At 38.4% G+C, this 22,840-nt stretch overlaps 1 protein-coding gene and 1 long non-coding RNA gene across 2 annotated transcripts; both read left to right on the forward strand.

The window, feature by feature from the left end:
• The first annotated feature begins 10,408 nt into the window (after positions 1-10,408).
• On the forward strand, positions 10,409-11,198 carry LOC112771352 (uncharacterized). Its single transcript, XR_003187038.2, has 2 exons — positions 10,409-10,559; positions 10,811-11,198. It is a non-coding gene; the product is annotated as an uncharacterized lncRNA (long non-coding RNA).
• Positions 11,199-16,079: 4,881 nt separating this feature from the next.
• On the forward strand, positions 16,080-16,844 carry LOC140183593 (uncharacterized). The gene has a single exon (XM_072232052.1). It carries the CDS (start codon positions 16,080-16,082, stop codon positions 16,842-16,844), a length of 765 nt encoding a protein of 254 aa, XP_072088153.1.
• Positions 16,845-22,840: the final 5,996 nt, after the last annotated feature.

The following is a 22,840-nucleotide window of genomic DNA, read 5'->3' on the forward strand; positions in this document are numbered from 1 at the left end:
AAAGCAACGCTTTTTATACAAGTATATATATTTTACGTACCGTTTGCTCGTCTTGAATATATCTGGGATATATATACTTTTTTGACACTATTTTCTTGTATTGATGTTGATGTGTGCCCTTAGTTTTTGACACAATCATAATTTTATTTTATTGTTAAATTGTTTTATGAAATTTTATTTATTGTATTTGCAACCAGAAAATTATATTTTTCAAAATTTTTAATGAGAGTAGGCATCGATCCTGTTACATGGTAATTTCCACCAAACGTAAGTAAGTAGTTGACATAATGCAATGATGTTACACATACATTTCAGTGTAAGAGGAGAGAAACTACGGTGAAATTGATAAGATATGTAATATTAATAATTTAATATAGTAGTATATATGTATGTGTTTGGGAGCTTCTTGGTGATGCTTCCCGGACGTAGGCACAAAGCAATTGGATAGAAGATAAAATAGATATGGGAAATTGGGAATGGTGGTTACTTATTTTTTTTCTTCATATAATTCTGGAACATGCCAGGTCTCTATCTCGGCTTTGCCCCTATTTTTTTACGTGTGTTGCCTTAATTGCTTTGACTATATTCCACTGCAGTAGCTGCTACCGTGGCACTGCCCTAATTAAATTAATTTTTTTATACTTCCGCTGAATCTTTTGTACACCTTAGGTTTATATTTTCGGTAATTCTAGAAGTACGAAAAAAAACGTTTAAATAGTTTAAATTTATTTTATTAATATTTGTTTATTATAAAATATATTAAATAAAATTAAATATAATAAATTTTTATAGTTTTTTTATTCAAAAATTTTGTATCTTGAGACTTTTCGTTATATTTCATACATGTTACTAATTATATACAAATATATTAAGTATATTTTAAAATTATTCATTAAAATTATTTATTAGTATAAAATATATATTAATATATAAAATATATATTAAAAATAAATTAAATTATACATATATTTATATATAAATATATAGTAATTAATTTTAGTATATAAATAATATTTTTTAATTATATATTATCATATTATTAAAATTAACTCACTTTTATATTATTATTTAAAATTTATATAAATATATAAATTTAATTAGATATTTATATAAATTTTTTATATTATCAATAAATCAAAATTAAATTTATAATTTAAATAAAAACAAAATGTTATTTTGTTTTAAATACTTTTGTAAATATTAACATTGTTTATTGACATTTTTTGTCATGGTTATATTTTAAATGTTTGAAAAATGACTTAAGAATTAATATCTTTTATTTTGTCATAATAACTAAGAAAGAGAAAACAATAGTGAGAAAATAAAGAAAAAGATAATTTATAATTTTTCTATAAATTAATTCATCATGATTATTGTGATGGAAATTAACCTTGCTTAAACTATTAAGGGTAATGATGTAAATGACAAGGGGTAAAGTATAGTTAGGCTAGTTGTGTCATTTACGGTTGTTAGTCTTTCCCTTTTCTTTCAGCGCAGGTTGGTTACTCTATCTGTATATAGTAATTAACCAAAACTATTCTAAACTATAATATAGTGCAATAACTCTTGAGCAATACAATCATTCATTCTCATCTCACTCATGCTCCACTTTGATACTGCTAAGGTAAACAATAGTTTATAGTACTTTATACAAAGTGGTGATTGGTGAATGTCTAGTCTTGTTGAGGCTTTAGAGGTATTTTTATTTTTAATTTGTTGGGGTTGATTTGTGTAGTTTTATCTTATTTCTGTGAAATTCTTTTTATGATTTGACTATGTACTTCTATGAGTGATCCTATGTATTTCTAATAACTTATTCTACTTATAAAAAGAATATAACTCATCACGAGAGTGAAAATTCAGTATTATAAATCTACAATAAATTAACAATTAACAGTTTAACACCATGCATGTATAGTGTAAGAGAATATGAACATCAGAAAGTGTTGAGAAATGTAGATTTTAGTAATTTTGACTAATAATTAACTAATCAACAAATAAATTTTATTTATTTATATATACAAATTTTAATAAATATAAATATAAATTATATATTTTATGTGTATGAATTTTTATAAATACGTAACAAACTATTACTAATTAAGTATTATTGACCCAAAATATAATATTTGTCCATTATATAGCACTAATATTATTTGTGCAAGAAAATAAAGTAACAATTTCGCTAATACCCAGTCAACAAATATTTTTAAATTACATTCTATATTAATTAATGATAATTATTTAAATTTTATTTTTTAAAAAAATACAAAATTATTTATTATTAATTATAGTTGTTTAAAGTTGGGTTGTTTACTAATACTTTTTCACAAAGTAATCATTCATAATGGACATTATTATTAATTGAGGGACGACGGAAAACACAGGCACACACATAATCATAGCTTCATTAACTATGATCCGCAACAATTCTGTGGTTTATATACTTTTCCTATACATGATATATGTCTATCACGGAAATGTCTGTCCAACAATGCAAGTTGATGGAGCATGCAAGCATGGGGGCTTTAATTTGCAAGGATGTGACTCGATCTTCACCTGATGGGAATGGACATTGTGTGTGGCTTTCATAAGAGATATTATGTGGATCATCTATCAAGCTTGATTCGTTATCTATGGCTAGAAGGTAACTAACCTTAATTATAACATTTAGTTCGTTGGAGCTAACTTTAAATATACATACAAAACAAACATGTAATATGTATAAAAAAATAACCACTATATATGTAAAAAATATATTTAGCATTTTATAATTTTTTTTTATTATAATACTATAAACAAATTTAATTATTCTTCTATATATTATTATATTATTTGAATGTTAGATCATTTGATCATAAAAATTTTAAGCGGATATTTTAATGATAAAGTTTTTACATAAAAATTACATTATAAACCATTAGATGGATTGACATGTTTAACTGAATGTATTTGATTGAATTATTTAACGCTTCACAATATAATATTCATGTGTTATTTGTTCCGAAAATTTATATTGATAGAAGGTACACTAATAATTATATATTTAACATTGAGTTTTGTGTTTGGAACAAAAATAAAAATGCAAAAAATTATTTTCTATTATTGGAGTAAAAAATTATTCTTCTTATCTTTAATTATGTTTATAACTACATTAAACGATATTTTTTGTGTATGTTTAATTTCTGCTTATGTTATTAGACCACTCTTCCATCTTAGTCTATGACAACAATAAAGACGTCTCACGACCCATAAATTCAACCAACAGAATATACAAATTCAATTATAATTTTAGTCTTTATCTTATTTTATTTTTACCTTATCTTTATTTTTTATCTTATCTTTATTTATTTTTATCTTTCATAGAACAATGCTCTATATATACTTAGTTTTACTTTCATAGTTTACAATTCTCAATCAATCAATAATCAATAAAATTTCTTTATCTTTTCTTTTTTTCATTATTCTTTCACAATTTTATTATCTTTGCGTACTCTTTGTGTACTCTTTCCGCATTTTATTATGGTATCAGAGCCTGGTTTCAAGAGTCATGGTTGTTAATTACTTTCTTTCTTTCTATGTGGAGAAAATGATGTAACATACTATGACAAAGAAAGAAAATTCAAAGATCAGAAAGCTAAACAATAATCTCCATTTCTTTTAATTGCATTAGGTGTTCATGGGTGGCTTCCACCACGAGTTCTCTTCCCTCGTCATCGGGCGAAGAACTTGTGCTGGCACTTTTTTGTGTGTTGATAAGAATAATGGCAGTGAGCAGATATCTTTGCGTACTCTTTATATACTCTTTCTGCGTTTTATTATGGTACCAGAACCTGATTTCAAAAGTCATAGTTGATGAACACTTTCTTTCTTTTGACATGGAGAAAATGATGTAACATACTATGACAAATGAAAGAAAATCAAAAGAAAGCTAAACAATAATTTTTATCGCTTTTGGTTGCATTGAATGTTCATGGGTGACTTCCACCACTGCGGATTCTCCTACCTCATCGGCCGCAGTTACTTCTTTTAGGAGCGGAGTCAACTGGCGAAGAACTCGTGCGGCACTTTTTTCGTGTGCTGATAAGAACATTCGCCGTAGTGGTAGTGGGCAGATATCTTTGCGTACTCTTTATGTACTCTTTCCGCATTTTAGAGTTTTATTGTAGTATCAGAGCCTGGTTTCAAAAGTCATGGTTGATGATCACTTTCTTTCTATGCAGAGAAAATGATGTAACATACTATGACAAATGAAAGAAAATCAAAAGAAAGCTAAACAATAATCTTCATCGCTTTTGGTTGCATTGGGTGTTCATGGGTGGCTTCCACTACTGCGAATTCTCCTGTCCTCAGTGGCCGCGGTTACCTTTTTCAGGAGCGGAGTCACCAGGTGAAGAACTCGTGCCGGTACTTTTTTCGTGTGCTGATAAGAACATCCGCCGTAATGACAGTGGGCAGTTAACTGACCAGTTTAATCTATCTCCGCCCCTCCACCGATAAAGTTATACACAAGCATCGTCGTCGTTAGTCCACAGATATATCCACTGATTAATCGCTCCTCTGTCGCCAATGTCGAACGACATGGAGAAACTAATAGTTAATATGCCTAGGTTGATGCTGGCTTTTCCCTTGAGATGGTGATGATGGTGCTGATCTTGGAGATACCTTATTTATTTGGACCATTATTATTCTAACATGGTGTTGTTGTTTCACCATCGGACGCTGGACATGGAGAACTACCTGGAGAAACCCTTCCACTTCCAGGAGAAGCAGCAGGCGCTCCACTCAATCTACAGTAGTCAGTGGCAGAAGAAGTAGAGAGACCGCAAGCAGAAGGAAGAGCTAAGGCCTTGGTGATATTCAAGACGACACCAAACTGAACGCTACTTTTAGAAGCCTCATAGAGACAGTTTGGTTCAGTTTTTGAGTACAGTCTTCAATCCAGAGCAGCATGTTCCTTCCGGCTTCGTTGTGGAACTCCCATTCGTGACGAATGACGAACAATCCGCCATTGTTAGCACCAAGTTCGAACAATCCACGGAAGGTGACGGTAAATGAGCGCCGTCACACATGACGGCACCAACAACACACAGAATGATGAACGAAAGTGAAAGCTTGGCTGCCATTGGTGGTAGTGAGTGATCATCGGTGGGCAAACAGATCAAAATTTGATCCAAAAGCCAAAAAGGTGGTGTTTATTAGCTTTCCACATGATTTTAAAGGATATATTATTTATGTTTTAGAATATAAAAGAAATGACATTTTAAGAAAACGTGATTTTTTATGAAATGATCTTGCCCTTAGTCACCAAAATGTCTAATTTCATACACCCATCCCAACCTTGCCAAACACGCCTTCTCAAAAACAAGATTCAGTTAGTCTTCCAGTTGAACCTTCACCCATACCCATTGACCCAATTCCACCTAATTATTTATTTTCTCCAACAACCTCTCCTTCTTCCTCACTGTCATTTCCTAACCAAGTTGAACTCATGACCACCGAATCTCTCTCAAGGCACACACCCTTCTTTCCTTTCGCACTAGACACCAGTCCACCATCATCTTCTCATCCCCCGTCACCTTCTTTACCACCTGAGCAACCCCATCCTCGTCATTCCGACCGGCCTCACCGACCTCCAGCATATCTCTCTGATTACTTGTGTAATTCCTCTCTCATCTCTACAAATCAACCTCCCTCAAAGTGCAAGTATCCTTTATCTTCAGTCATGTCTTTTTCTTCTCTTTCATCTTCAGATAAAAAGTTTCTTTTATCTCTACATTCTAACGTTGAGCCAAAGTCTTTTAAGGACGCCAATCAACACTCTAATTGGCGTAGTGCTATGAAAGATGAGTTAGATACTCTTGAGCTGAATAAAACTTGGCGTCTTGTTGATTGCCCTGTAGGGATTAAGCCGGTTGGCTGTAAATGGGTCTATCGCATCAAACGCAAGCCTGATGGTTCAATTGGTCGATATAAAGCACGCCTTGTGGCTAAAGGGTTCACTATGTGTTGATTTCTCAGAAACTTTCTCTCCTGTTATCAAGCCTGCCACCATCAGATTAGTTTTGGCATTAGCCTCTATGAAGCATTGGCCCATACATCAGTTGGATGTCAATAATGCTTTCTTACATGGGGATCTTTCTAAGGATGTTTATATGACTCTGCCACCCAGATTTATATCTCCTCAACCAAATCAATGTTGTAAGCTACTAAAGTCACTTTATGGTTTACGACAATCTAGTGGTATGTGGTATGACAAACTTTCTCATCTTTTGCTATCTCATGGATATCAGCAGACCTCATCTAATTATACTCTATTTGTTAAATTCATTGGTGATCAAATTTCTATCCTTTTAGTCTATGTTGAAGACATTGTTCTCACTGGTAATTCCATTTCTGAACTTGCTGCCATTAAGTCTATTTTGCACCAACACTTCCGAATTAAAGATTTGGGCCTATTAAAATATTTTTTGGGTATTGAGGTTGCTCAGTTAGTTAAGGGAATTTGCTTATCTCAGAGAAAATATTGTCTTGATCTTTTGGAGGATTCTGGATAGTACCACAAGACTATATCAAGACAAAAGTTTCCTGCAATCTGACCCTTTTGTATATCGTCGTTTGGTTGGCCGTCTTATCTATCTCACCACTACTTGACCGGACATCATGTATGCCACTCAACAATTAAGTCAATTCATGGCATCTCTTACTGAATCTCATTTTCAAGCTGCCAAGCATGTGTTACAATATCTGAAAACTAGTCCCGACAAAGGACTCTTTTTTTTCAAGGGAATCAGAAATTCAGCTTCTCAACTTCAGTGACTCTGATTGGACCGGATGTCTTGACACTCGGCGATCTTTAACAAGTTATTGTTTCTTTTTAGGCAGTTCTTTAGTCTCTTGGAAGACCAAGAAACAAACTACCGTTGTCCGCTTATCCACGGAAGCAGAATATCGTGTACTTGCCAACACAACTTGTGAACTTCAATGGATACTAAATGTGTTACAATTTTGACGCATCTCTCCTATCCGACCATCAGTTTTATATTGTGATAATTAGAGTGCTCTTCATATTGCTGCTAACCCGATTTTTCATAAACGGACTAAACATTTAGAGGTTGATTGTCACTTGGTTCGACAAAAATCTCAAGGTGGAGTGATGAAACTTCTCCCAATTTCCTCTTCTCGACAACTAGCTGACATATTCACCAAGCCTTTGTCTTCTCAACCCTTCCACCTTAATCTGAATAAGCTCAGTGTTCTTGACATCTTTCATTTTCCAGTTTGCGGGGCGTATTAAACCACTCTTTTACCTTAGATAAAGACGTCTCACGGAAAATTCAGCCAAGAATACACAAATTCAATTATAATTTTAGTTTTTATCTTATCTTATCTTTACCTTATCTTTATCTTTATCTTATCTTTATTTGCTTTTATCTTTCATAAAACAATACTCTATATATACTTAGTTTTACCTTCATAGTTTATAATTCTCAATTAATCAATAATCAATAAATTTTTTTTATCTTTTTTTTTCTTTCATTTTTCTTTCACAATTTTATTATTTTTGCTTACTCTTTATATACTCTGTTTTATTACATGTTATTCTTTTAGAAATTATAATTATATTAAAATCTATCCTTATTATTGAATTGCATGCATACATTGGGTGCACTCTAACTCAACCTAGTAATTTTAATCGGCAGAAACTACATGGATGACTTTCATTTTTGGTTTGAGAGAATGGTTAGGAGGTGGTCGGTGGGGGCAAGAATTTCCACGTCAATATTTCTTCAATGATTTTTCCATATATTTCTAGAAATATCCGTACAAATATATACATTTATGCACGCATAAAAAAGTGGTTACTAGCTACAACTGCGCGCTGGAACTATAATAATTTTCGAAACTATAATAAGATAATAAATCTGAATTTCAATCTTATATGTTTAAATGTTTGCTTGGAATTTTGGATAAGTTTTTTCTTTAAAAAAAAGTTTATTTTAAGAAAAAGTTATGTTAAAGTTATTTATATAGAAACCGTAATCTAATAGTTAGATTAAACATTTTAAGAGTATCTTTAATTATTTTAATTATAAGTATTTATAAGTAGTCTACTATATGAATTTAAAATTAAAATTCATTTTTTAAGCTAAATTACATACATGAGGACCATTATTAAAAGGAGGGGAATGCACGACTTACTTTTAAATTACACATTTGTATCAATAAATTTGGTGTTTTCTTCCTTTTTTATTCATGATATTTTTTAAGGTTAGAAATATTTTTATACTTTCAAGTTTCAATTCATTTAACATTTTTATAGTATATATACTCTTAAAATTTTTACGAAACCGAATTAGTTCTTAATCTATCATATCGAAGATTAAAAAACCAAAAAAAAAATTTTGACGAAACCTTCATTTTATTAAAGGTTTGTTAATAATTAATGGGAGAGAAATTATCATTCCATATCCATGAAATCATACAGTATATGATATGATTTGTAATAATCATTAAATGTTAATGACAGGAGATTGAGTCTAAGCCACTTGCTAGTGTAGTAGTGGATATGAATCCCCTGTGAAGGAGGGCATTGTAAACACGATGCATCAACGTATATGTATTATAGTTGGGTAGAAATATTTATTGTTATGACTATACAATCAAGAAGCTTAACTAAAATGGTTCAACTTGCATAGGAAAATTTAATTGTAGTGGTGGTTTAATTCATGGTAGAGATAGACTTAGAATTTGAGCGTATAAGTAAAGATTTCGAATTAAATATTTAATTTTTGACTAATAAAAGAACGATGTGATATATGCATGTATGTGTGTTAATGAGAGGATAACATATTACATATATAAAATTATGATTGACGTGTGGACCATCTTTAATTTAGAAATTTTAAATCTTTAAAGGAAAAAGAAAAACGGAGAAAGCGGTAGTGATCTCCTAATCTAATATTCTTAAATTTAAGGTTTAATTCTATGCAATATCTGGTAAATTTATACAATTGAATGTTAGTTAACTGCCTGATAATGACACCCATACATATTAAAATCCAATTTTTTTGATAGATAGATCTGATTTGGTAAAATTTCTAGAGAGGTATTTATCTAAGTATCTAATTATATTTTTTATAAATAAAAAGATTATATTTTTGTTTATCCTTTTGCTTTTAGCTTTGAAAAGTTAAAAATATTTTTAAAATTACTTATTATAATTTTTTTTCAAAATTTGTTTATAATTTTAAAATTGAAATATTTAATACAATCGTATATTAATCAATATTTATGTTTATTTTTACTTTTATTATATTTATAATTATATCTTAAATGTTAAAAATAATTTTACCAAATATTTTTTTATAACGTGTATTTATTAAAAGTAATTTTTTAATTTATCAAATATAGTTGGTATAAATCTTGAAAAACTATTTTGAAAAATTAATTTTAATAAACAAATTTTAAAAATTGAAAAATTATTTATCAAATGATGTCTTTGTAGAATTCACACCGTAATTATGGGAGTTGAGAAATAATAAAATACTTGAGGAGGGATTTGGATATTCTTCATAGCGGGGCCCATATCGTCCTTAATTTCTGTTTATCGTTAAGTTTGCTCAAACAATAATAGGATATACACACGTACCCTCTTTATTAAGTACACATATTTCTTCTCTACCATGGTCTCTATTGGTAAGAGATAAAATGGTCGGTTCCATATAAAAACAAGATAAGTATATGTAAACTTTATCCCTTTTCCATTCACGGATAATCTATGAAAATTGACTTGTTTTGCGGGGTCCATTTGAGAGACGAAAGTACCCCTGTATTTGCTTAAAAAGTTGAGACAAAAGCAAGATGCGATGTGGACGAAATCACTGCTTACCGCTAATCAAATAATTAAAATTCAAAATATATAATATAATATAATCAATTTATTCCTACCTTGGATCGAAATGAAAAGTTATGGACTCCACTAACATTATAGCCAAGATTAATCTTTTAAAAATAAATATTAAAAACAATTCAAAACTAAAATAAACAAATTTGAAAATCAGAGAGTAAAATCAATTTAAAATTTAGGAATTTGAATACATAATTTGTCGTAACATAGGCTAATTACTGAAATTGTCTTCGAATTTTTTAAACGCGGACGATTATAACTCTATTTTTGTTATTGACAAAAAACTCATAATTTAAAAACACACACAAAATATCCATTCGTTAAGAAAAATGTATTCTGTTAACGAAAAACATATATGACAAATAGAAATGCTTAACTAATAAATTAATTTTAAATTTTCTAATTTTTTAATCTTAAACCCCAATTTTATTAACCTGATTACCAATTACATATTGAAAAGTTAAAACGTTAAATACCGTAAAAAATTAAAGTGTCAAAGAGAGTAAAAGAATTAAACGCCACGAAAACCATTATCGTCTCTCCATCTTCTCTTTCTCATTGAGTCACCATCGAAGATCTTCGTCCACTATTGTTGTGTCTCTAAAAGGAAGAGACATTGTCGCATCTTGGAGGTTCTTCATATGAGAAGGTACGTCTATTATCTTCTCCATTAGTAACTTGTGTTATTCTTCTTGTTACTTATGATTTAGATGGTAAAAATGGCAACTAAGCAAATATGCAACAGTGTTAATTTGTGGGTGTTAGAAGTTTGATTTTTGGTCTTTGAGTTATTTACTGTATTTTATTGGTTAGGGTTTAGTTTGTTAATTTTTTTTTTCATTGGAAGAACAACGTTAGTAATTGATTGCACAACAAGACTAACAAGTCATGGTTCCCTAGGTTGCCTAGCTTGGTCTTTGCTTCAAAGCAACAACTGCAAGAGAAAACAAGCATGTACCATCGTCATACCACTTCCAAGCATATTCTTCTCATCGATTGTTGCTTGCTTTTGCCATTGATGCAAACCTTCGCTTCATTTCAGCTCCACCCATAGTTGAATCACTCTTCACATACATCATATTCTGATTTTGAGACTAGGGATTAAGGTTAAGAAATTGGAAAATTTGGGAATGGTTTGCTAGATAGGCATCTCTATTTACTACATATGCTTTTTTGTTTGCTACGTCAAACGTTTCCGTTAATAGAGTATGTATTTCTTGACGAATGGTACTTTGTGTGTATTTTTAAATTATATATTCGAAATTATTTTTGTTAGAGAGGGTTATTATTGTCGGCATTTGAAAATTCGAGGGTGATTAACCCATCGTAAAATTATTCATTTCACAAGTTTAAACTGATAAAAAAAATATATGTTTAACATTCTCTTTCAAGTAAATTTTGTTTAGATTTGTTTAATTTTTGTACAATTTTTTTATTTGTCTTATGTTATTTGTTTTTTTTAGAGATTCTTTCTTTTCTTTTTAAATCAAAATTTCACAGAAAATAGACTTTTATTTTGCTAGGATTTATTCTCTTTCAATAATCGTTGCTCGTTCTCTATCTCCTCCTCTGCGGTCGTTCGTTTTCTGATCCTTGCTAATATCACAGGTATTCTCTAGTTGATTAATTTGCTGCACTTTTTTCTAATTGCTAAAATAAGAGCTTGAAAAGAATACGAATAAATATTATCATGAAAAACAAACTTTACTGCAACAACTGATGAGTCCACCTCCACAATTACATGATTATATCCCAGGTTTACAGCAAAGTCCACATTTGTTAAAATTTTTCAGAGTTCTGTCAAAGTAACCGAAGTAAAAACTAAGTTTGCACTAAAATTAGCTAGAAACCTTCTATCCATGTGTCTCTAATAATTTTTTCGCAAGCTGCTTTTTTATTATGTAGAACTAAACTGTCTGTGTTTAACTTAACAAAAAGAGGTTTGGGAAGTGCCATTTACTCTATCTCTCAATATAATTGTTACGGCCTGGCCCAAACTAGATATGGGCCGGCCCGACTCGGGCACCACCCGACCTAAACGGTTGGGAGCGGGGCGCCTCGATCGCCGACCCGGACACGCGTCCCTGACAGCTACTCTACAGCTGTGCAAGGGAGGCCTTAAAGGAGGTGGGCCTGTCCTTACAGGGCCCACCTCTGACACGGTATAAATGGGGAGGGACATACCCTTCCCCCAAGGTACGTCACCTATCACTCTCCCTTTTTCGCCTGCACACTCTATTGACTGGAGCGTCGGAGTGTCTTTGCAGGTGACACCCTCCACTCTTTGCACGAAGTACTCGGAACATTGTCTTCGCTAGCCCGGGAGCTCACGACTACGCAAGACCCTCGCTTCACCAACCAGGATTCCAACCTGAACCGTCCGGTCCCGACTTACCGAACATTGGTGCCGTCTGTGGGGAAAACGAAGCTAAATGGAGATCGTGCCGGGTCCAGGGGACCACGGGCGCGCAGCAGCCCCCGAGGGGGCGGCCTCTGTTGCCTCGCCTCGTGAGAGGTTAAGATCCCCTCCTTGACAAACCGGGTTCCAGTCGAGAGCTCATGAGAGGCGCCCCTTCGGGGGAACAGGCAGTGACAGTGCCAGGATAATGCAGGAGCTGCGCCACAGGGTGCAGAATCTGGAGCGCCAACTAGCAGATTAGGAGCATCATCAGCGGACCTTCGACCCTGACCACTCTCAGTCCCTTAAGAGTTGGGGAAGAACCTCCAACCGAAGCAGTCGCTCCCGGCACACCCCTATACCGAGATTAGAATCGGAGAGTAGCCGGGAGGATTGGCGGCGCCCTAGGAGGCGAAACGATACAATCATCTATGCCCGAGGTAAACGGGCATGCGTCATGCGTGGGGACCGCGAAAACGGAGAAAGAAGGTCCAAAAGAAAGCGGCAACCCGTCATCATGGGCGCCACCCCATTCTACCGTTCCATCCTCGAGGTCCGGTTGCCGAGACACTTCGACAAGCCAACATACATGAGGTATGACGAAACACAGGACCCGCAGGAGCACCTAACGGCGTTCGAGACCCGAATGAACCTCGAAGGAGTGGGAGACGAGGTGAGGTGCCGCGCTTTCCCGGTCACCCTGGCAGGCCCGGCGATACGGTGGTTCAATAGCCTCCCGCAGGGTTCTGTAGCCGCCTTCTCGGACATCAGCTGCGCCTTCTTGGCGCAATTCACTACTAGAATCGCGAAGGCAAAGCACCCAATCAATCTTCTCGGCGTGACCCAACGTGCCGGGGAGACGATCAGGAAGTATCTAGATCGGTTCATTGACGAATGCCTGGAAATTGAAGGACTAACCGACTCTGTGGCCAGCCTTTGTCTGACGAATGACCTTCTTAATGAGAATTTCTGAAAGCACCTCACCACTAGATCGGTCTGGACGATGCATGAGATCCAGACCGTAGCCAAGGAATACATAAATGATGAGAAAGTCAACCGAGTCGTGGCTGCCAACAAACGGTAGCCCTCTTACAATCAGCCCAGGCACCATGGTAACGGAGAAAGGCAGAAGGAACAGGTCAGAGACGGGGGGCCGAGCAAGGCACCCAGACCGTCTCCCCGGATAGGAAAATTCACCAATTACACCCCACTCACTCTCCCCATCATAGAAGTTTACCAGCAAATCGCCAAAAAGGGAATATTGATGAAGCCCCAACCTCTGAAAGACCGTACAGGGGGGAACAAGAGCCTCTACTGTGATTACCACAGAGGCTACGGGCACCAAACGCAGGACTATTTCGACCTGAAACATGCGCTAGAACAAGCAATCAGGGACGGTAAACTGGCCGATTCTCCTACGTTATCAGGGAGCCGAGGAGACGACATCGCGACCACGATGAAGACGGCAAGACCCGATTGACGAAACGGCGGCAAGGACCAGAAGACAACGATCACGGCCTCACCATAATAAACGTGGTGACCGCCAAGAACACAGCGCCAAAGTCGAGGTCTGCGCACAAGAAAGACGCCAAAGTCCTGGCAATTTCCTCCTCGCCGGCACGAAGCTCCAAGAGGTCCCCAACTTTTTCCTTTGGGCCAGAGGATCATTAGTTCGACGAGGTCCCTGAGAACCCACCCATGGTCATTACGGCTAGGGTGGAAACCGACCTCGTCAAATGAATCCTTGTGGACACGGGGGCAGACTCGAACATTATGTTTCGTAACGTGTTCGATGCGCTAGGTCTACGGGACGCCGACCTCATGACTCACCAACACGGTGTCATAGGGTTGGGTGACCACTTCATTAAGCCGGACGGGATAATATCCCTCCCGACCTCTGTGGGACAAGGACAAGGGCGGAGGTCAATTATGGCCGAGTTCGTGGTTCTACGGGACTCCACCACCTACAACATCATCCTGGGGAGGAAAACGATCAACGATGTTGAGGCGGTAATCAACACGAAGCTGTTGGTTATGAAGTTCGTGGTTGATGACGGATCTGTAGGATCCATAAGAGGAGATCTGAAAACGGCAGTCGCTTGCGACAACGCCAGCCTCTCCTTGAGGAAGAAGTCTAAAGAAGCATCCGGAGTGTTCCTTGCGGACTTAGACGCCAGAGTCGACGACAAGCCAAGGCCAGAACCAAAGGGAGACTTGAAAAAGTTCAGGGTCGGTGAAATGGAGGAAAAGTTCACGTTCATTAATAGAAACCTCTCACACGAATTGAAAGAACCCTTAGTAGAGATGATTAGAGCCAACGGAGATATATTCGCTTGGACACCAGCTGATATGCTGGGCATAGACCCTAGAGTCATGTCACACCACCTGGCCGTCAAGTCGGACACCCGTCCAGTGGCCCAAAGAAGGAGGAAGATGTCCCAGGAGAGAGCAGAGGAGGTGGCCAAGCAGACGGCCAGCCTCCTAGAAGCGGGTTTGATACGAGAACTAGACTACTCGACCTGGCTGTCAAATGTAGTTCTGGTAAAGAAGCACAATGGCAAATGGAGAATGTGTGTGGACTATTTCGACCTCAACAAAGTATGCTCCAAGGACTGCTTTTCGCTTCCTAACATAGATGCGCTTGTCGACACGGCGGTGGGGTACCGATACTTGAGCTTCATGGATGCCTATTCCGGCTACAACCAAATACTGATGCACTGATCCGACGAGGACAAAATAGCATTCATAACACCCGGAGGGACCTATTGCTACAAGGTGATGCCGTTCGGACTGAAAAATGCAGGGGCAACATACCAAAGGCTGATGAACAAAATATTCGGAAGCCTTATAGGCAAGACAGTGGAAGTCTACGTGGACGACATCCTTGCAAAGACTACGCGGCCTGACGACCTCCTGACCGACCTAGGAAGTGTGTTCGCATCTCTCCGACAGCACGACATGAGGCTTAACCCCCTCAAATGCGCTTTTGCCATGGAGGCCAGAAAATTCCTGGGATTCATGATAACCCAAAGGGGAGTAGAAGCCAATCCCGAGAAATGCCAGGCAATACTCTAAATGAAGAGCCCGGGATATGTCAAAGACGTTCAGAGACTAGCAGGTCGCCTCACCTCGTTATCCCGCTTCCTCAGAGCGTCAGCAGCAAAAGCCCTACCCTTCTTCAATCTAATGAGGAAAGGAATAGCATTTGAATGGACTCCTGCGTGCGAGGAAGCCTTCAGACACTTCAAAGAAATCTTGGCGACACCCTCGGTACTTGGAAAGCCCAAAGTCGGAGAACCACTATACCTCTACCTGGCCATAAATGGGGAAGCCCTGGCAACGATTTTGGTACGAGAGGAGGAGAAAGCTCAACAACTAGTCTATTTCGTGAGCAGGGCCCTACAAGGGGCGGAACTGCGGTACAACAAACTGGAGAAGTTAGCTCTGGCGCTCTTGACCTCTTCTCGAAGATTAAAACAGTATTTCCAAGGTCATCAGATCGTCGTCAAGACGGATCAAGGAATTCGACAAGTGCTCCAAAAACCCGACTTAGCGGGAAGGATGATGACTTGGTCCATTGAGTTGTCCCAATATGACATACGGTACGAACCTTGGCATGCGATCAAGGCACAAGCAATGGCAGACTTTCTGGTAGAAGTAACGGGGGACCCAACCGAAGAGACGGACACACAGTGGAGGCTCCATGTTGACGGGGCCTCCAACTAGACGTCCGGCGGTGCCGGGATCATCCTCGAGAGCCCGGCTGGGGTCATGTATGAGCAATTAATCAGATTCAAATTCCCCATTTCAAACAATCAAGTAGAATACAAGCCCCTTCTAGGAGGTTTAGCCCTGGCAAAGGAAGTCGGAGCGACGAGGCTGGAGGTATGCAGCGATTCACAAGTCATTACCTCGCAAGCAAACGGAAGCTATCAAGCTAGAGACTCACTATTACAAAAATACTTGGAAAAAGTCAAGGAACTGAGTAAAACATTCGAGGAAGTCATGATCCGACACATTCCAAGAGAAAGAAACACGCGGGCAGACCTACTATTCAAGTTGGTCAGCACGAAACTGGGAGAAGGCAACCGATCTCTCATACAGGGCATGATGAAGGAGCCAGCGGTCAACCTGCACCTGTCAAGATTGAGTCCCTCCTGGCTAGACCCCATCACTAGTTTCTTGGAAAGCGGCAAGCTTCCCGACGACGAAAAGGGTGCCAAAGCATTGAGGAGGGAGGCAGCAAAGTACGCTATCATTCAGGGACGGCTATTCAAAAAAGGACTCAGTCAACCCCTGATGAAGTGCCTACACCCTAATCAGACGGACTACGTGCTCAGAGAAGTCCACGAGAGATGCTGCGGCCACCACATAGGGGGAAAAGCCCTAGCCAGGAAGCTAATTCGAGCAGGATACTACTGGCCTTCGATGATGGCAGATTCTAAAGAATTCGTGAGAAAGTGCATTAAGTGTCAAGAGAACGCCAACTTCCACAAAGCACCAGCTTCGGAGCTGAGTCTGTTAACGACCTCCTGACCTTTCTCACAATGGGGAATCGACCTTTTGGGACCTTTCCCACTCGGTCCGGGGCAGGTCAAGTACCTCGTAGTTGCCATCGATTACTTCACCAAGTGGATAGAGGCTGAGCCACTGGCCAGCATATCCTCTTCTAACTGCAAAAAGTTCATGTGGAGGCAAGTAATAACCCGATTCGGTATCCCGAAAACCGTCATCTCGGACAACGGCACGCAGTTCACCGACAAGAAATTCACAAATTTCCTCGCCGGCCTTGGCGTAAAACAAAAATTCTCCTCGGTAGAGCACCCTTAGACAAACGGCCAGGTCGAATCTGCAAACAAGATCATCCTGCTGGGGCTTAAGAAGCGGCTTGATAATAAAAAGGTGCTTGGGCCGATGAACTTGCCTCGGTCCTCTGGTCCTACCGAATCATCCACCGGAGAAATACCTTTCCGACTAACATACGAATTACATGCGATAATACCCGTGGAAGTCGGTGAGCCAAGCCCGAGACTGCTCCTGAAGGGAGTAGAGGAAGCGGTGGAAAAGGATCTTGTGGACGAAACAAGGGAGATGGCCCATTTGTCGGAAACAGCACTCAAGTAAAGGATGGTCGTGCGATACAACGCCAAAATACTCAAAAGAAAATTTGAACAGAACGACCTCGTCCTAAGACGCAACGACATCGGCTTACCGACCCCGGGAGAAGGAAAACTGGCGACAAAATGGGAAGGTCCCTACAGGGTTAAAGAGGTGATCGGCAAGGGCGCCTACAAGTTGGAAAAGCTCGATGGCAAGGAGATCCCGAGAACATGGAATGCAGACAACTTGAGAAGGTTTTATTCCTAAGCCGTTTACTTTGTAACAATACCTTTGCCATGGTTATAGACTTACTTGATTACCGGTTAAGTTATACTTGTCCATATTTTTGCTCTCTTTTGTTTACTTTCCTGGGACGACTATCGCTCAAACGAGTCCCGCACCTTACGAACCAGAAAGCACGGCGATACACGGCCTCAGGACTGATCACCTCGAGAGCCCCATAGGCCAAGAACATAACAAACAACCGTAGCAAAGAGAGAGCTCGACTTCGAAGAAGTACCAACACAACGGTAAAGCGAGTAATTACCAACATAACGGTAAAGCGAGTAAATTACCAACATAACGGTAAAGCGAGTAAATTGGCAAACAAAACAACCAACAATAAACAAACAAACGTATATACAAACCAACCGACCCACTAACGGGCGCGAAAGTTTCGGTATGAAAGTTCTATAAAAAAGTTACAAGAGATCATTTCTTCGGCATATCAACAACCTTCCCGTCCTTAATGGTCTTGAAGATACCAATTGCCGATGTGTCGAAGTCGGGATCAATAACCTTCACTTGAGCCTTGAGCGCCTCTTCGGTCATGAAAATCGCATTCTTGCCCTGCTCCCTAACCTCCTTGTGCTTTCTCTTGAACGCATTAGCCTCATCTTGAGCAGTCTTGACGGCTGCCACGGCTGTGTCCCGCTCTTTCTCCAACACGGCCACTCGACCTTGTGCGGCACTTAACTGGCTCTTCAAAGTCATTTCTTGGTCGGTCAAACAGGACACAAAAGCATCGGCAGTCTTCAGCTTCTCTTCAGCCGACGCAGTCTTCTTCTCGGCAGCATCAAGCTTATTCCTCGCCTCGGTCAGCTGCCCCTGAAGTGTTTCAACTTGAGCCTTGAGCTTATTGTTGGCTGTGACGGCGGTCTCGAGCTTCCGACGAAGCGAGGCCATACCCGAAAGCTCGAACTTAGCCTTCCGAGCTATGGCCGCACCGCGAAGGAGGGTGCGATACATCCATCGTGCCTGCCCCGAGAGGTCGGTACCATAGAAATGTTCCTCCGTGCCGGAAAGCAGTTGGGTATCTATGAATGACCCGGCATCAAAGTTCCTTTCCATAACGGTAAGGACCCTCTCAGGGCTTGACTGCGACCTTTGTCTCTTGGGAGTGGGGATGACACTCAACTCCTCATCCTTCTCCCGACGAACGGAAGACGAGTGCCCGGGGACAGCCACCTCCTGGAGAATGGGGGACGCAGGTGGAGTGGCAACCTTTTCCGCCATGGCCACCTCGGGAGGTATGGGTGCCGTCTGCGTTCCCTCGTCCTCAGGAGGCGCCGCTGATTTTCGGCCTCTTCACCATCATCTTCCACCAAGAAAGTCTTGTACAGATTCTCGAGACCGGTCACTTCAGCAGACATCCCCACTACAAATAAAAAATGAACAAATTAGTAACCAGCATACTAAGACAAAGCAAGTAACCATTCAAAACGCAAACACGACACGGACGACTCACGAATATAATCTCGGGTGACCTCCCGACTACCCATGAGGAGGTGATGATTTACATGGTTCCTCCCGAAAACAGCCCATAGCACGTCGGCTATCTTTCGATCCACAGCCGACATCCCCTTATAGGTAACTTTAATGAAAGTATTGGAGCCCGCCCCGAAACTCCAATAGGTCGGAATGAGGCATTCTTTCTCCAACGATAACCAGAAGGGGTGACGACCCTTGACCAGGCGAACCTTGAAGTATTTGTCCATGAACCCACGATAGGAGTTCTCGAACACACCAAAAATCCTCCGCCCCTGGGCAGATCGGAAGAACATAAACCCCTTCCTCGCTCTTCCCTCCTTGGAAGGGTTCGTCAGGTTGAAGAAGAAAAGGAAGACGTCAACAGACACCGGCAGCTCTAGGTACTCGCATACCATCTCAAAGCAGCGAATCGACGCCCAACTATTCGGATGCAGCTGTGACAGGGCACGGAAATCCAGCTTAAGAGTCCCATTTGGAAGGCGGAGAGGGGAATGCGAACCCCCACTTGAGTGAACATGGCCTTATAGAATCAAATCCAATCGGGGACCCGAGGAGCATGGAAGTTGAGCTTATACAACCGCTCATGAGGAGCAGGGACGTACACATCATAGTTAGCTTCCTCATCGGTACCCCCACATAAGTAATTGGCCTGACGGAACTCGGTGAGTTCTTCCTCACCCATTTGGTTTGGGGAATCCCTGAGGTCGGAGACCACCCAGGCGTACGGGTCATAACCCGCGTCGGAGGTGGAAGCCCGAGCGACCACACGAGGCATACCTACAGTGGGGGCACCACTCGGTTAGTCTATGAGGTCGGCAACCCGAAAGAAACCCAGAAACTACGTCTACCAGTCTACCTTACAACCCGAACTAAACACAGAGAGTCAATAACAAATGAGAACTACCCCAGAATGGTACACCCCCTAAACACACTCTGCTTGACATTACAAAGATGTCTATCCTACGAAAATAAAAAAACATGCAGCAAAAACACGCAGCAAATATGCAAAAAAGACTCAAGGCGAAAGAGAAAAGGGATTAGAGATTACCTGAATTAGTTGCAAAAACTGAGAAAGAAGAAGGAAAAATGCACGAAGGGAACTGGAGCGAAGCTCTGGGGATTTCTGGATGAAAAGGAAGGAGATAGTAGGGAGAAAGTAGGAGTAAGAGTGTAAAGAAAGAAAAAAGAAGTTACCAAGGCAAAGACTGTTTAAAACTGCTACCCAAGAAGCGCGAAAGACCTGGGGGCAAAATAGTCTTTACATACGGGATTTTTTCAGCCCATAATGAACATTTAATGATCCGCGCGAGAAATGAGGCGACAAACAGCTATTCCAGCAATGAACAAACGCGCGCAAGAGGCACGTCCACCCTACGGACGACCGACCTGGCGACAACACACAAAAGAAGAGATGACACGCCGCCAATGATCCCTACGGTCGTTGCTGGCGCGTCGGGGGCACTGTTACGGCCTGACCCAAACTAGATATGGCCGGCCCGACTCGGGCACCACCCGACCCGAACGGTTGGGAGCGGGGCGCCTCGATCACCGACCCGGACACGCGTCCCTGACTGCTACTCTACAGCTGTGCAAGGGAGGCCTCAAAGGAGGTGGGCCTATCCTTACAGGGCCCACCTCTGACATAGTATAAATGGGGAGGGACATACCCTTCCCCCAAGGTACGTCACTTATCACTCACCCTTTTTCACCTGCACACTCTATTGACTGGAGCATCGGAGTGTCTTTGCAGGTGACACCCCCACTCCTTGCACGAAGTACTCGAAACATTGTCTTCGCCAGCCCGGAAGCTCACGACTAGGCAAGACCCCCGCTTCACCAAACAGAATTCCAACCCAAACCGTCCGGTCCCGTCTTACCGAACAATAATTATCAACTATCTTCCTAACTCGATTCACTTCTATCTGAACATGCTAAAATTTTTTTGCTAGATACACAGCAAAAAGACTAATATTCTTTTTGTCAATAATGTCATCAACATAAAAAAATAAATTTATTTTTTTGATACTATCAAAAGTTTATTGTAGTAACAAAAAAATAGGCTAAGATTATTTTTACATAAAAAGATTTAATAGATAAATTCTCTAACAACCAAATCAAAAAAAAAATTTAAAATTAAACTATATCATCAATATTTATTTATGTGTCTCTCACTGCCCTGTAATTATAAAATATATGAAATAAAAATTTAAAAAATACACTATAAATGATACAACTGTCTTCTTCCGTCGTATATTTTTTGGTGCGTTTTGTAGAATAACTATATATATATATATATATATATATATATATATATATATACACGCGTTCTTTATTTTGTCGGTGAATTAAATAAGGCAATAACAGGGCATTTTTTACTTATAAAACAGCTATAACGCAACTCCTACGAAAATAAATAAGAAGCTCATATAGTTTTAGAGATGTTTTAATTTTCTTTTAAAAGAAAATTGAATAATGATGCAGGCTAAGTAAGACACCTTTTTTGTATTAATTATTAACTATGTTTTTGTTAATCATAATATGCAGCGTATAGTGCACTACTGCACTAGCTAGTGCGATATACCAAAAAAAGGGTATAAAATATTTTACGAGTGATGCAAGGGGAACAATCAGTCGTCATGATTTACTCACAAAAGAAGCAATCTAAATAGAAAAAATATATATATTTTTTAAAGAAAACGCATAAAAATTCAACAAAAGTTCTACGGACCAAATTATTAAAAGAACAACTTTTAACCTTTTATAATGAGTTCAGATAATTATTCCTTTTGGTTCGGTGTATGAGTACGACGGCTAGCTAGCTAGGGATACTAATATCTTTTTCTGCATATATATTTAGTGCACAGAAGTACTGAAATGTGAAATACGGATTTGTCGGCAAAATAATCAACTCATATATTTATATATAGTAGATATTTTAATAAAACTTTTGTAATTATTTTTATATAATTTTTTTAATTATTAAATGATAAATTATAAAATTATATTTTAATATATTATAAAAATGTTATTTTTATTTAAAATATAAATAAATAAATAAATTATATTCTTATCACATTTATTTGAATATATAGCTGTCTTGATATATATGTATGTGTGCAGTTTCAACTGCATCCACTGATAAGTGTAGATTATATTTTAGTGTTATATATATTATTCTGATTCATTCTCCTTTTGTATATCAAATTAATATATTCATACGTAGTTTCCTTAGCTAGGTTATTTTAGGTCCTAATTCTAAAGGGAGTCGTTGTGGAATTGACTAATTGGGCATATTTCATTGAGGCCACAGGACCCTAAAGGATAAACATACATAAGGAAATATTAAAGCACAAGATATTTCAATCTGTCAATGGTGGAAACTGGAAACTGAAACCGTATTCGGTATTCGGATAGCGTTTAGTTTGTGTGTTTTATTTTCTGCTTTTATTTTTAGTATTTTATTTTTTTTTTATTTTATAAAAATAAATCTATTTTTATCTTTTATTTTTAATTTTTTTATAAAATTCAAAAAATAAAATATACTAAAAATAAAATCATTAAACCCACTCTAATAATATATAGGCCCTGAATTTATTTAACTACCACTAATATATAACTGTACCTGCCATTATCTTCTATGAAACTTTTTGATTGAAAATTCT

This window comes from Arachis hypogaea, chromosome 3 (genome assembly GCF_003086295.3).
Source record: "Arachis hypogaea cultivar Tifrunner chromosome 3, arahy.Tifrunner.gnm2.J5K5, whole genome shotgun sequence".
In the NCBI taxonomy this organism is placed as follows: Eukaryota; Viridiplantae; Streptophyta; class Magnoliopsida; order Fabales; family Fabaceae; genus Arachis; species Arachis hypogaea.